The sequence below is a fragment of the Poecilia reticulata genome, linkage group LG12 (genome assembly GCF_000633615.1).
Source record: "Poecilia reticulata strain Guanapo linkage group LG12, Guppy_female_1.0+MT, whole genome shotgun sequence".
NCBI classification, from domain to species: Eukaryota; Metazoa; Chordata; class Actinopteri; order Cyprinodontiformes; family Poeciliidae; genus Poecilia; species Poecilia reticulata.
Window position 1 is genome coordinate 12,064,461 of NC_024342.1, and position 16,809 is coordinate 12,081,269.

Sequence of the window (16,809 nt, forward strand, 5' to 3'; positions counted from 1 at the left end):
CCTCATTGAAAAAAACTTTTCAAATCCATATCAAGCTTAATATTGAGACCAGTTTAAACAATGTTAATACACTTGCATAGCACAYTAATGCAAATGTATGTGGTCTGTTTTGACTAACATTACTTCACATGCATATCACTTTAAAATTAGAGAAATAAATCATGCAAAAAAGAAAATAAAAAACATATTATGGTTTGTTTTAATAATGAACAGAAATCCAGTCATGATGTCTGGATTAAAGTGTAAGAATGGAGCAACACTGCCACCTGGTGGTTATCTGCTGCAAAYTTCACAAGTGGTATTTTTAACCAATAGTCATTTGACATGGGAAAAGATTGGCAACATTAATAATTACAAGTGTCAAGATCAACAAGAAAATGAACACAAAAATATAAAGGGGGCATCATTCAGCATGGAATGGAAACAAAAATAATAGACGAAAATTAGAAGAAAAACAAGTAGAAGAGGTCATCTTGCTTGAGAAAGACTTAGATTATAAGCATTTGCTGCCAGATACCACATTAATTGTCCTGTGCAACGATCGGTTGAGGAAGCAGCATCATCGCTAATGACCGAAAGACGCTGAGCACATTGATAAAGATGGCTGCACTGGAGTCGCTACAGCTCAACGTTTCAAGGTAAGTGTATTTGTAAACGCCATCCATGMAAAAAGTCATTTGAAATGCTTTCAAAAAAATAATTAATGAGGTAAGAACTCTGTAAAATATGAACAKGCAAATTCAAAGTAGGTGCACAACATTTAACATTTATTTAAAACCACAGATTTAAAGAAAACAAATGGTTTCTACATATCTCAGGTTTTCAGAGTTGGTTCTAGATTGTTGAACCAACGAGCATTTTAAAGAAATGCTTCATCCCCTTGCTTAGGTTTATTCCTGAGTAAACAGATCTCTCATGATCTGAGTGATCAAAGACACTTTTACAACAATCTAAAAATAAAATCATGTACTAGAATTCTTGGTATCCTCTTTTGCAAGAAACATTCTTTAATTAAAGACAAAAGTCAGTCTATAATGATGTGTTGGTYTGTTTTCTGTAGCCTCACTGAATCAAGTTCAACGCTAATCTCAATCTTTGGATTTTAGGGACCAAAACGTTCTTTTCTGTAATTAGCTGGAGAAAATTCTGACCCACTTACTAATTTATAATATTAGTCCACTGCAGCTACCATCGATGCTGTGGCTGCAGTGGACTGTGGTCATGAGGTGAAGCGGAAGTAAAAARTCATGCATCATYCAGTTACCATAAGCCGAGCTAGATGAAGCTGATAGAGATYAAATGTAGGTGGCCTGAAGATCAAAAACTCTACGTGGGATCTGCGTTTCCTAAGATTTGCAATTACWAAATGACGGAAAGTAGTCCAAAGCTGCCAAGGAAGAGGAATGTGCAATAGCTGAAAGAAACTCAGCAAAAAGGCCCAGTGGGAGTGTTTGTTAGAGTAACGCTTYACACTTCACTACTGCAATTACCAGCAAATGTTATGCTCAAAATAAAGATCAGGCCCAAACTTCAGGATATGACCAGGCTAGAGRAATTTMTTTTCTTCTTATTTTATGACGAATGGTTTCACAACAGGGTAGAGACAGATTTGCATAGGTTAAAATGCTAGCTTTATAATTTTTATTTTATATTTTAAAATTACTTTCAATATCTGCTGACCTTTAAAGAAACAGCGTTGTACTTGTTGCACTGCTTTCTATTTTCCTATATTTTCTAGTGTACTGAAAGTCATGTGTTCCGTAGGTCAAAAACATGGGAAAGGAAAGGAGAATTGGGAAAACACCAAGTCCAGACATGTCTTTGAAATGTGTGTGTCARTTTGGATACACTGCTGTTCAGAACARTGCATGAGAACTGGGATCAAGTATGCAAAATTCACAATGCTCCATTGTGTTGGAATGGGGGTTTTGCTGTGATGCTACCATCCCATTTTTTWWWATKTTCTTTATATCTACGAATAGCAGACAGTCTATTGATAGCCAGCTTCTGTCATTAATAAATGGTCACACACGTTTACATAATTAGCATATGCTCAATTTCTCTCTCATTTTCAAGTACCCAGCATACTGAAGTKAGKAAGTCATCATTTTAGCAGAGCATAACTTGGAAATAAGTAATGCTATTAATAGTTAAAAGTATTACTATTAGGTAAAGCAGGTAGGTTACTGAATTATTTAATCGATTTGTCACAKTTTCATTAATTCTGCAGTAGTGGTGAATGCTTTCAAGATACATAGCATCTGAGAGCTGTCGGGCTAATGTGACGGGATTTTTTATACGTGTTCAAGAAAATCAAGCTTAGCTGTTGATTAAACTGTGTATATTAGACTATAAAATACATAGCATAGCTATGACGTAGTTATCTCACGGCATACAAACAATAATGGAGGATGTTAAAGAAATTAATGAGGGAAAGTGATCAAAGTAAAAAAAAAAATGTATATCATGAAAATTGTTTTTTAAAAAAACACCACTTAAAGTATAATCAACTTTTTATAACTTTTTGTCATGTTATGATGTTATTATCGCACCAAAAACGGAACCGGAGTATTGCTTTGATTCTTTAAAGTATGTTCAAGAAATCCTTTAATCACCCGTGGCAACCATCCAGGGGTGCCTAAATGCACTGCCTATGTCCACAAAGCTCCKTCTTGGAGCTGCAGCCTMCAGCRGAGCTTCCAACTCRCAGAGCACACCCCCACCCCCTCACCTTCTCCTCACAGYTCCTCTAGACTAGTGGCAGCAGCAATTAGAAAACATAACAGTGTGTCTACTGAGCTYATCATACCAACTAGATCTCAGTGCAGGGGTCGTAAACAGCATAACTGACAAGCATTACTGTGATGATGTGCTGAAGGGGGAGTGTTGGAAACAGTAGGAGCTCCTTAAAGAGACAGAGTCCAGTTTTAAGGCGTCAAATTGTGAAGTCAAATTTCTTTTTAAGTTATGTTGAATATATACAGCATTTTTATAACAACTGAAGGTAACATGGTTAGCTGATTGTGCTGTAAAATAGCACAATTAATACCAACCTTTTAATAAAAATATAAAATGTGCAAGTATTTTTTTTAAATACAAGATATAGTCAAAATATTTAATTGTATTAAAAACCAAAACATGAACTTGTGGTAAAACAAACAATCAAGGCACCACATGCATATAATCTGTAATCCAAAATATAACAAAATATATCATGACAATTATTCACAGGACAACTTTAGTAGAATTTATTTATTTTTACTCACTATAACAGTGGGAGCAGCAGCGACCACGCAGTAGAGGATGAGGGGAGGGACGAAACTGGACTCCTCAGTGCCGGGGTACGGCTTCATCAGCTCGGCGTCGTTACAGAAGAAGCCCTGCACGTGCACGCTGAAGAGGTCCGTGCACTCCATGTAGTAGGCCAGGAGCACGGTGCCAGACATGATGACGAGCTGCACAAAAAACATGCCGGGGCCAGATGGACGGAGGGAGCGGGAGAAAAAAGTGAAAGAGGGAGTTGTTAGCTTTTACTGCAAGTTAAGGCTGGTCTGACACAGTTTTTAGGTTAAGAATCCGTTTTCTTTATTCGAGGCCGCTTCCTGAACGTCGCTCTTCTCTTCTCTCTGAGGTAATAAAGCAGATTTGAATCAAAACAACATAAATCCTCTAAAATTGTACGTCTTTCTTCCTCTCTCTCCCCTTTTTTCCTCGATCACATGCTAACTCTTGTGATGCAAACCCCCCGCCCCCAACCCCTTCCACCCCACACACACACACACGCGCACGCACACACACACACACACACACACACACACACACACCATCTTCATCTCTTTCCACTTCCCTCCCTCACCCCCTCATCCTTTTATCCCACTATCATCATCTTTTTGTCTCTGGCCTCCTTTTGATGTGTTTTTCTAAACGCAGCTGCAGGCATCTTTCATTTATATAAATATATTTTGTTTATATATAGCTTCTTTAGTCACCAATAATGGACCGGCAGTGGAACAGAAGATGCACCGCGCTGCACAGCGGGGCTTTCAGCGAGGTTTCTAAAAAATCACACGCAGTCGTGCTTTTCATCCAATGATGTGCTGCAACTCTAGCCAATCGAAGAAGCCATTTGGGTTAACGTCAAACAGGATGGATGAGACGATTTCATGCCATAGAGCTGCCAAAAGCACTCCATAAGTTAAGCAAGAAGAGAAGCATACACGGTGACGGTGTTGAATTTAATTCTAGTTTAGTACAATCTGTACACTGGACTGTAGAAATGTAGAGAAAAGATGTTGCATGCAGACAGCTGGGGAAAAAAAGACATATTTACAATTTTAAACATTGCAGTAATAGAGGTCTGTGTGATTCTGGAAGCATGAGCAAGAAAGCAGTGTGTAGTACTTTTGTCCAACACTAAGTGTCACYGTCACTACACTGTCATTAAGACAGACATCTGATTTTGTTGAAATTTACCAAAAGTATTCAGATGATTTCCCCAAAATTCATGTAACTAGTATAAATATTGATAAAGGACATGTGGAAGTGGCAGTGAAATAACTGGAACCCAAACTGTTGTCGGACGGGTCCACTACAGACCAGCTTTTAACTTTTTGTTCTTCCTCTGCTTTTGTCTTTTCATAGAAGTATGCATGGCCAGGTGCTTCTAGTAAATTCTGTCTCTTTTCAGAGATGATTCATTAGCAGAGCTATGGCTGCCATTAATCATGTGAACTCCCTTCGGTTTTCTTTCCCATAGAAAGTACCCCTGGCTCAGGGCTTCTGGTTTTTTTTTTTTTTTGCTGCGTCAGTTTCCTGAACTGAGCCACATTAGTTTTTCATTCCTGTCATCTCAACCCATTTTCCTACCATGGCAGATGCTTCTCAAATTGAACTGGCTTTACTCTAAGCTTCTTCCTGTTCGCTCATGATGAGGAATTGCTGTAAAGTCAACGACAAAGTGCCATCAGCKGCTCAGGTAAATTGACAACCTTTTACCCAATTTATCTTAAATGATTAACTGTAACATTTAAAGCAACAACAAACTTGTGATTGCTTTAAACTATGCACATTTCTGCAACAAACATATCTTTAGAGTCAAGTCTTTGCTGATTTTTTACATATATATATATATATATATATTTATATATATATATATATTAAAAGTATTTCAATTAAAGTTAATTTATAGTAACAGTCTGCAGGAAGTCGTCTGGAATGTTGAGGTTCTGAAAAAACCTGTGTTGATGGTCAACAGTGTTGCATTGGCTCATCCAGTCTTTTAACAGATGGCTATGTTGTGTTGTCCAGGTGTGAGTGTGTRTGGTGCATGCTTTATCTGTGTGTGTCTATGCAAATCTTGGCTTCGTAACAACATATTTTCTTTAAAAATGATGCAGTGTGTTGAGCAGTATTTTACACAGATCACATTGGTAGCTATTGCTCTGAAAATCAGAAAAAATGTCATTGCACTCTATGAATAAGATGCTTATTTGGAAAAAATAGGCATTCACATAGTCTATGWCACAAGTGTGCCCACAGCTAACAGTAGCAAGCAAATTAAATGTCAGATTAATACAAATAATCTTGATGTTTTTCATGATTTTGAACACCTTTGCAAATAAGCTCCAACTGGGCAAAAATGCTTGTTATTCACAGTTTAAAATGCAAATTCCTTTGCTTCCCAAAATGTCATGTAATGCACTGCAGGGACGCAGAAGTGTGTCAGGCTTAAGGGGAAATACATATTAAAAAGGCTCAGACAAAAGATYGCAAGAGATCTACAAACATAAAGTAAAGAATGTTGTGGCACTTTTTAAAAAATTCACCTAATGTTTTACTATAAATTATGGAGCTTTAAATGAAAAATTATATCTAACTTGAAACGGCAACATCTGGCTWCGGGGAACAAAAATAAATAAATCAATAAAAACAGGAAAATTTCAAGTTGGAAGACAGAATATAGAAGATGAATCAAAAATCATCAGATGACAAAAATTGATTTTCAGCTTGATTGATTCCAGACGATGACTGTCAGAGTCAGAGACTCAAAACTCAAGTCTTTTTTTTTTCAATGCTGATCACATTACATTTTATTGTTGTCCATGTTCTCTGCACTATATTGCTAAAATGCCACTAGACATCAGAAGCATCATCAGGCTGTTTCAAGTTGCCAATATGGGCCACGAGGGAAAAGCAATTTATGTTTTCCCAGCTTCAACCGACTCTTCGGTTCTCGTGTCAACAAGTCCGTGACAAAACACGTTTGGTCGTGAGTCAGTGCTATAATTACCTTTGGATAAAAATGTCAAAGTGTGGTAACTCCAATGAACTGAAAATAGAGGTGCAGTCTAATCCCTGGCGGCTGCTTTCGCTTTTCTGTACAGTCTTCATGAGCTGGTTTTATGTGACAGCTCTACACCTGAACAAATGTCTGTCTGCAGCTTAAAGTGTGACTTATAGGTCTATTAAATTCGGTCCTCAGCCCGCGCYATGCTGCATTAGCAAAGTGAACAGCAGACCGAAAASACTGGCAGACATAAAACGGTTTCCACAGATATTCTTTAAATGTCAGAGTAAAACATGCACCTCGACATACAGAATACCACAAGGTATCTGGACAAGGYGAATCCAGGACAAAACATTAAATTCCAAAAATCGTTTATTGATCATAAAGCATCATGATAATAAGGTGTTTTAACTAGCGAGTTATCAAAACAAATTCGACAGTGATTATAATCCTTTTMATAAATGAGTCGGTAATTAAGTGCTTGCAGCGTCAAAGAAAATTTATGGTTTTGTACCACAAAACAAGCTTGAAATTATTTACTCTTTTCCAACAGAGTATGAGAAACATTGTGAGGGTTTCTCTACYTATATATTATTTGGATGATGGTAGTAAAGAACACTCCGACTTATTCCTCAGTTACAATCCCCACCCCCCGACCCCAAGTTTTACATTTATTTAAAAAAAATAAAATAAATAAATCTCTCAAATAATCATGCATTGATTCTGATGCTGGATTATTTAGAAGTCTGACTGTCAGTAAAGTTGAAAATTGAGCACAATTACTATCCTACCTTCTTTCTTTTCATCTTCAAACCCTTTTTTTTTTCAAAATTGTCCTCACTCAGCTCTATCCTACTTTTAATAACTTGCATAAAACAAATCTAACCCGAGTTGTCACTTCCTCACGTCATAAAGTCAGACAGAAAGATCTTACATAAATCTTGCGCAAACTCACAGTTTTTCAGTTCACTGTCAAGTTATGTTAGCAGACCAGAGGAGATGCTGACAGAAATAGGCATCCGACTCCAACCTGTCAACTACAGAGCCTGACGTTACAGTTTTGATGTCGAACTGAAGCAACATGAGAGCTCACTATTCTTTCGTATTTTCCCCAGCTTTTGCTAAATTTACTTTCATTCTAATGCTCTCTACCATGTTATAAATCAGCACCATTAAAATGAACAATGATTAAGGTATTATTCTTAAACCATTAACAAAAAGCAAAGTCTGTTTGCAAAGTACGGCTAGTGGAATAAAGTTTTTTTTTTTCTCTTTTTTTTTTATATTAAATTGAATTCTCTATTCTTGGACGCCATGTACCATATTCCTTTACATAAGACAATTATGGGATGTTTTAGGCTTCAGATGATTTCACAACTAATTTGAAGTACAGCAGCTTGTGCTGACAGCAGATTTTTATTGAAAGGAAGCAGAAACTCTCCACTTGCAGTCACTGCTGCGTTTCCTGTCCAAACCATCAGCTTTAATTAGCCCATTTGCTGATCAGTACGCATCCAGAATGCAGTTACCTGATGCTAAATCCCACTGCTTAGCAGTGCCACCATAAAATAAATGATAAAAAAATAAAATAAATAAAACATCAGATCCTGTGAATTATTGTTGTCCGTTTCCTTGCTTTGGAGACGACAGACACGGTGATTTCACTTGCTGGAAAATGAAATGCTGAGCAAGATAAAAGAATATTACAATTTTTTTTAAAGAGTTCAGAAGCCTAAAGTGCCTATTAAAAGTGCTCACCTCCTTGGCTGCTTTACCCTTTTTATTGCTTTTATAGATAAATTATAAAAGTACAAATTTGACAAAGAGAGTTAACAAAATATTAAAGTGAAAACAGATTTCTACAAAATAGTGACAAATAAAAATATTTAACATAAAATAAGTGATTGCATAAATATTCACCCACTTCAAGTCAGCATTTAGTTGAGGCACCTTTGGATGCAGTGACAGTTACTTGTTATTTTACAGAAAGATTTTTAATTTTCCATTGAAGAGGGGTTTTTTGCAATATTTTGTCAAAAAAAAATCTAAATTTTGTCCATCATGTTTGATTTATAAAGGGGATAAAAAAAAGAAACACATCCCAGGTGGTGAGTATTTTTTCATAGGCGTTGTATATCACCGACAATGTAATGCTGTTTTAAGATGCTGCTTTAAGGCTTTTGTTTTTTATCAGAAATCTGACGAGTCTACTTTGACCCGTTTTTAACTAAATGTGTGCCTGCAGCTTTGCGCATTATGTAACTTCATGCAGAGCATATCCGTTTTCGCCTCAGTCTCTACAGATTGCCTTTTGAGATCTGCCTTTATTCATGTCAAATAAGCGATGTTTCACTTCCTTCCCGTTTATTCTTCCCCCTTCCACTCTGTCTCATCCTTGCTTCTTATCCCCTGTGTCCCAGCTTCCTAGCAAACACTTTTCTCTTTTTTAGCAACACTGTAGCTTTCTATCTGACAGTGTGAGTTTCTTCGTTGCAGCAGAACGTCATGGAAGCAAATTATAATCAGGATTTTAACTAACAGATGAAAAAGTGCCACAAGTGGCATGTTCAAGAATAACCATCTTTTATGTCGCACAGCCCCTGGCACGGAGCTACATGTTCATTGCCGTATCCAATCAGGGTGTTTTCTTTCGGTCATGTGACAGAAGCATCCTTCTGCCTTCTTCTGTTTGTGACAGGCAGGGTGAGGAGGAAGGAGGGAGAATAGGCAGGACAAAGACACAAGCAAGCAGGGAAGCACAAACAGAAAGAGGAAAATGAGAGACAATTGAATTGAAATATATTTTTTTTAAATATAGTTAAGCTTGGGAAAGGAACGAGCTTTAGCTGTGGAGTTAAAGGAAGATGATGAATATTACAGAGACTTGAACCAATAAAAGCTGGAAAATCCTGAAAAAATATAGAAAGCAGATATAGACACAGACCTACAACAGCAGAATAATAACATGGAGAACAGGGGGTCGTTAAAAACAGATCTTCATGTGTTTAGATCCAATGACATTAAGTAGAGCCCTAAAATGTCCTCTCAAGTACAAATGACCAACAATATCTCTATTTGTTAAGCAACTATATAATGTTTGAAATAATAATGCAACTTTTACAATACTGTTACAATAGTACACTAATGTAAAAGACTAATTACGCAGTATGTGATTCCTTCCATTATAATCTACAAATGCATGCAGTTATGTTACCTGAGAGGGTCGGCCTTCCTGCTGAGCAGCAAAGTACTTTCACAGCAGCAGAACGACTTTCAGTCCAATTCTACATTATTGTGTTCAGGTGTGCCTTTTGATGAGTCAGAAGAGTTTTGATCCACCATCTTGTGGATGTGTATATTAATGATATAGAGCATAAAGTTTAACTGTTCTTGTCCTCTTTGATGCCTGCAGCACAGAAGATGCTTTTCAGAAACAATGGAAGATTTTTTAACCTGAAGCTAAATCAATTATCTGAAATCGTTAAAATATCTAATTAACTTTATGCTTCTACTACAGTTTGAATTTTTTCTGATGTAAACAAGGCATTCATAACATGCCCAAGCCCTTTCTTCTCCCGTTCTGTTGCTCCTTTTTTAAATGCAGCAAGTTGTCTAAAAGCCAGTAAGCTGCTGTGTGACTAGCTGCTTTGCTATTTGTATTAGAAAGTAATTGTACCCAATAAAAAGGGCCATTGAGAGCAATTTAACAGAACCTGCTCACAAAATCCCTGGTTTTCATTTCTTTTTTTATAGCCAAACATTCTTCAAATACCTTCATTTTCTACAAACTAAGGTTTAAAATCTCATAAAATGCCTTCCCATAAAGTATTCATTATTAGTCTTGGAGGAGTTTGAGTGAAAAGCCGTTTAATAGCTTTTTACTTATTTGGCGACATGAAGTAAGGAGCTTAGAATTCCCATGAAACAGAAATCACTGTGGTAGATGGAACTGCATAGCTCCGTGTTGTTTTTAATCAAACAAATTAGACAAGCTTGTCTTCTCCTAAAATAATCGTATGAGTAACGTAGGTAATCGACGCCAGACATTGACATGAATTTCTAATTAAAAAAATAAATAGATAAAAATCAACACCTAGATTAAAACAACAGTGAAAGAAACCCAATTATAGGTTTAAAAGCAAGGATATGAGCACTCTAGTCCCGGAACAACATCAAAAATGACCTTTATGGCTGCAATCAATATTTAGTTCCCCTCTTATCAAGCAGTGAAGTCGATCTGTTGGAGAGATTCAGCATCATATCCGTCTGAACCCCCCGTACACGCAGTTGGCAGCATTAAACAGAAATGTGTTTATACATCAACAATGTAATTAGGGTTTTCCTTCAACTCCTTCCCAGTGACACATCAGTAAACCAACTGCAAAGCCATAATTAGCAAAGCCCAATTAAACATTTAATGTCAGGTTCTAGCCATGACACTGGAAAATTATCACATTGCACAGCAAAAGAGGATGATGCCATAAAAGAAATGCCATGAAGCAAAATAAAATATTAAACATTTGTCTTATTAATGGAAAAAATATATATTTCCCTTGCCATTCCAACATATTTTGTGGTAAGATTTTTCTTTTTTACTTTTTAGTTTCAGATGAAAAAAAAAAAACATAAAAAAAAACCCAACATAATGGATAAAATAATAATAATAATAATGGGATGCAAGTAAGAATCGCTCAAAAGTGAAATAATGACTGAAAAAGCCTAATAAAAAACTATTTATCTTCCCTACAAGTATCTTCTGTTTGATGATTTTGATGCTGAAGTTTTTCAGATCAAGCAAGTTTTATATGGCAAATAAATTCGACTTAGTGCCAATTCTTTGTTTTTACAACAGAGTCCTAACTCTGGTTCTAAACCCTGGTAACAGCTAAGCACTAATTCAACGCAGGATAGCAGGAAAGAACCACTTTAAGCAGGAGCAAGATCAAATCAAAACGCTGTGAAGCATCCACAAAGACCTGTTGTTTCTTAAAACAGCATTAATAAATTACATTTGTATTTAAAGAGGCTGCGACTGTCTGATATTTAGGTCTGTTTGATATTCCAAACGTGTAAGTGTAACAGAAAAGCAAAAACTGAATACATTTATGAGGGGCCAAATGAGTGCAATTGAGAGCATAATATTAAAAGAAAGGGGAGAAGAAAGCCAAGTGTCCCGAGACATCTCTCTGATTAAGGACTTTCAGCTGACACCATAATTAAATATGGATAGGCTGCAGAGCTCTCCCTCTCACACACACACACACACATACACATACACACACACACACACACACACACACGCACACACACACACACACACACTCTCCACTTCCTCTACTGATTTAGGCTCTGGTAAGTTGTGCATAATTCTCCTAAAAAAAGGTCATTTGCAGTCACATAAATCCTCACTCATGCATACATATCGTTTCTGTATCACTAGAGAGTTGGGATAAAGCAATTACAGTTTTTAATGGCCAACAGTGAAATAAAGATGATCAGTATTAACAAGGACCTGTTTTATTTTGAAAAACCAAAAAAGGAAATACTGCAGGACTACTGAGACAGAATTTAGACATAGACATATTCTGCTTTAAACTTTAAATAACATTTTGAAACAAATCACAAGAGTTTCCAAGTAGCTTAAAGTGCATTTTGTGATCTATCATGACACAAGCTAATAAAAAAATAAATAAAAATCAGTATCACTGTAATCGTGCTCAACTATCTAATGCAAAAAGTCAGACTCCAACCCTCCTTTAAACACAACAAAAATAACAAATTTTGCAGCAGGTTTTCCACCTAACCCAATAGTAAATGTGAACCTTATGTCGATTCCTGAAAGTCTGCTACAGCTCATCATGAATCCTCGATGCATCTACATGACCACATTTCTAGGAATCTTATACTTTGGACTCATCACTTGCACCCACACACAGCTTCTTACCTCCACAAAGATGAAACAGGGGATGATGGAGTAGCTGCGTAAAGTGTTGTGGGACGCCATCTTGTCTCCAAGGAGACTATGTGCTCTTAAGATTCAAAGGAGCTCGCTCTGTGAAAAACATAAAAAACATCAAGTGTCAGTTGGCATCTGATCATATCACACACTTTCTACCCCATCGCAATCTGTTTTAGCAGAACTACCACTGTGATATTGATGTGCCACTTGGAACAAGAAGACCTATTGCTGTCAATATTTGATCAATCAAATAGTCAATGAAATCTATTAGATGTTCCTTCGCAGGCTCCGATTAGAACTTTTTTTTTTCCTGTAAAATGTAGTAAATCCAAAAACTACCACTTTATGTGGCCTGTAAACATATCAGACCATTTTTTATTAACTTTGCTTAGAGTGTTCCAGAAAGAATTGCTCTATCTGACAATAATAATATAATGGGAGAATAATAGTTTTTTTTTTTGTTTTTTTAATGTTGCGCCTCGAGACTCAACGTGAATTTTAAATCAGAAAAAAATATTTTTGGAGAAGTTATTCAAAGGCTTTGAAGTGACACTTTCACTTCCACAGAAACAATTACATGTGTGACAAAAGACATTCTTCTCAAATCAAATCAAATGTTATTTGTGCAGCTCATTTCAGCAACAAGGCATTTCAAAGTGCTTTACACCATAAAAACACACAAAAAAAACAACTAAAGCGTTAAATTTTTCCAAGTCCCATCATTTACACATCAATTGTTGGTTTGTGTTTCTTTAATTATGATTCAAAAGCAGCTCTAAGTTTTTAGTCCGCGTTCAACTCAGTGTTTCAGCTGTTACACAATTTTCTGGAAGTTGTCAGTGTTTGGGATGCAGAGCAGAACCAGAACCAGAACACCTGAGCGGTCTGGAAGGTTGATACAACAACAGCAGATCTTTAATGCATTATAAACCGTTCAATGATTTATAAATGTACAGTATTTTAAAGTCTATTCTCTGAGTTACAGTGTAATGACTTTAGAACCAGAATGACGTGCTCCGTCTTTTTAGTGAGAAGCTTGAGCACAATTTTTTTGAAAAAGTCAGATTAATTGTGGGCATTGGGAATGTGTGAGAAAAAAAAGCTGGATTTGTGCTGGTTAGAAACAGATCGGCTGCCATTTATTTTTAAAAAGCAGCTGTATTAAATGTTGTTTGATTGTTGATCAAATTCAAAATGTTAGTAGTTGATTGAAATGAAGAAAAAAAACAACTTCTAAAAATTACTGAGAAATGCATGTCTATAACTGAGATCAAAATAACACAAGAGAACAAGTTTTAGCTGAAAAACAACAGCAGTGTTTACATTTAGCTAAACTAAATCTCAATTCTAAATTAATGGAACTGATTGTTTTCATTTTGTTTTGTAAAATAGGCAGGAATGTCGTCTTTCTGGCTTGTATTGCTTTAGCTGTGTGATGTAATAAGAGGTCCCTGTTAATTTGAAAAGAAATGGGCGGTTTTTAAAAGCTCATTTCATAAAGATAAAAACATCTGATTATATTGTAATTACTTTTGATTTAAAGCTCTGGCCCTCAGTCGATATTAAGTGGTCATGAATGTTTCATGAAGTTATAATTGCCTTTAATTGCCTATTAGGGAATAAAGTTCCTAATTTGAGCTTCTGTCGTTTTACTGCACAATCCTGAATAATGAATGGAGTGAACACAGAATATATCAGCCTCTGCAGAACCTCTCTGCTGTAGAAAACAAACGTAGTGGCACCAGTACAACCAACAGATGTGAAAATATATAAAGTCACTGATCCTGCCTTTGCACAGGCATGAATCTCATAAGTGGTAGGAGAGAAAATTGATCAGCTTTAATCTTAAAACTTTGTTTTACAAAAATAAATAAACAAAGAGGATACGTAGTATTTTCAAATGTGAGCAGTTAATGATGTACCTCCATTCACCAGGCAGACTTTCAGGTGGAGTGGTTTGAGTGGTGACTGTCCTGACAATTAAAAATAACCTCTTCTTTTGTCTTTGAATGCACCGCGACTAAGTGGAACTTGAAACACTTTGTTGTGAATCACCGAGTAGAGAGGACACAGGGTTCGTCATTTGACGCATCTGCATTATGCTTAAATCGAAAGTCAGAAAAAATAATAAAAAAGGACCGGGTTTTTCCCAGTGAAGCTCAGGTTGTAGCAGCAGCCACTCTGAGTGCCTTTGATTTAAGTGCAGCTTAATTTATAAGACTTATAATTTGCAATCAAGAGGCAAATATGCACTTTTCCGTTTGGTTTTATGACCATCAAGACATACGTTTCGGTGCGCATGGTTATAATTAAGAGAACAGATTGTTTATTATGGCGCACTTACTTTAATATTTTTGAAATATGCAAAACAAGTCTAAAAATTAAAAAAAAAATAAAAAGAAGAAAATCAGAACTGTAAAGGAGAGTGCAATATTTTTAAGACATACTTATTTGCAAATATTTCCATTCAACAACATGTAGGGCACTATTTGTACAACTTCTGTGAGGCGTAACCTTTTCAGTTGTTGACATATTTATCAACACACATTTTCAATTCAGCCAGAACTTATAAAAATGTTACTTTGTGCACTCCTAGACCTAGACCAAACTCGAACATGGCAACAAAATGAAATAGGTTTCTTGGTACAAATACTAAAACAAATGTACGCAAGTTGATTTTCAAACTTTTTTTTTTTTGTTGCAACAAAGCATTTCCAGTGCTCAACCAGTTCTGCTGCAGCCAGTTGTTAACTGGTTCTATAAAAGGTTGAGCTTGGTTTTTGTCAGTTAAAGAGCCAGTTCAGAGTCACTTCAGTCAGAAGATGCCTTATGACAAGAGTTTTAAGAATGCATAGTCCCACAAATACAAAATTGCTTTAAAAAAACAAAAACAAAAAGGAGAGAAAATGTATTCCACCAGTAATATTAAATAATGTCATTGTACTGTTAAAACAGAACACAATAATTCCATTCAATCATATTTTTAAACATATTGGCATTTAGTGATGTTAAACCGAAACTAAACATATTAAAATATTGTCACTTCTCTGTTTACAACAAAAAGCCAGAAACACATTATGAGGTGGCATCAAGAGCTATCATTTCACTGTTGTTGAAATAGCAGCTACAATTACTATTGTTGTGTAAAATTATTCCAGACTGAAACCATCGGTCTGCTAACTGAAAACCTCTCACGTTCACTGCGTCCAACTCCCGTGCCAATCTGAAACTAAACACTTCAATCTCCTTCAGTCCCTACACCCTGACAGCCAGTATTGATGTTGGCAGGTCTAATCAGTCCCTAAGTGGCTGTCCCTAACCCATTTAACACTCCACCCGACCTGCTCAGGACTGCATTAGATGCCAAAAATCAGTTTGTTTCCCAGTACTTAAAGCAATTCGCTGGAGTTTCAGCAAAACAAATCTGTAAGAGTGTCAATGAAAGACAACCTGCAGCGGAAGACTCCGGTCCCGTACGGATCATTCCTCTCTGTGCCGTCTTCTAATCTATCCTCGTCTTCGCTTGAAGGAAGCTCAGCGCAAACATTAACTTGCTGTCGTCGCAGAGCCGGAGGAAACTCACTCTCCTTTTCAAGGACGCGTCAACTGGGCGGATAGCTGTCGAGTGAATTTAAACTGAGGTTCTCCGTTTTATGGATGATGCTCTCGCGGTTCTCTGAAACCGGAAGCATTCACCTGAGAAGGCTTCTTGGACGCCTGGAGGAGCCTGCATGGCACCAAATAAAAATAATAAAATATTTTTAAAAAAAAGGTGAGACAAAAAAAAAAATCCATAAAAATAGTTCTACTAAAACCCAATGCAATCCATCTCAATCCACTTTCAATGACCTCCTCAAACTCAGTGACATTTCATAGAAGGGATAAACAAGTTTCATTTATTTTTTTATTGCGATAAAAAAATCCACTAGAATTAAATTAAGTGACCATATTAATGAAATGTACTTTAAAAAATAAAAAATCTAATACTACAACCTGAGGGTTTTTTAGTGTTTCACTCAAACTGCTAAAATGATTTACTTGTATTACCTGCAGCTTATATCAATGAAACTCCTATCACAATAAAAAAAAATAAAAATTAAGCACCTCAATCAGCCTGTTCTGAATTTCTCTGATCTCTCTGCAAAGTCAGATTGTCTGCTTCATTCATTCTATGACCAATCCAATCTAAAGCAGAGTGTTCTACTACAGGATGTGAGTGGAAGAAAATGGCTATTAAAATAAAAGTTTAAAGTCATTATATTATTTTTATGATGTTGTTCTTATGTAAAACTCATGTTTTGGAATTGTAGACAAAATTAAGGTGATGTTTCATCAGACAGCAACACATGCAACCACAGACTTTATTTTACTGAAGCAAAAAGGTTTCCGTCTTGAAGCCCTAATCTTCAGTCCAGACCTGCAGTATATATGAGGTTGTCACAGGTGGAGTAAAAGCGATGCTTGGGAGAAATTCCTGCAGCTCCTTCAGGGTTGCTGTTGGCTACTTGGCAAACTCTTTAACACAAATATGCATTGTCTTTTTAGTTTGTTTTGGAGAAACGTC

General features: G+C 36.3%; 1 protein-coding gene across 2 annotated transcripts in view; it reads right to left on the reverse strand.

Moving 5' to 3' along the window:
- The window catches only part of plppr1 (phospholipid phosphatase related 1), a 35,085-nt gene that overhangs the window by 7,700 nt on the left and 10,576 nt on the right, over positions 1-16,809 (reverse strand). The window contains exons 2-4 of one of the 2 annotated variants that reach the window (XM_017307685.1): positions 15,696-15,972; positions 12,231-12,338; positions 3,267-3,455 (exon numbers count right to left, since the gene is read on the reverse strand). In XM_017307685.1, coding sequence (XP_017163174.1) covers positions 3,267-3,455; positions 12,231-12,290 — 249 coding nt within the window. In that variant the 5' untranslated portion in view covers positions 12,291-12,338; positions 15,696-15,972. The remainder of the gene's footprint in view (positions 1-3,266; positions 3,456-12,230; positions 12,339-15,695; positions 15,973-16,809) is intronic. The other variant, XM_008424546.2, reaches the window with a different exon arrangement.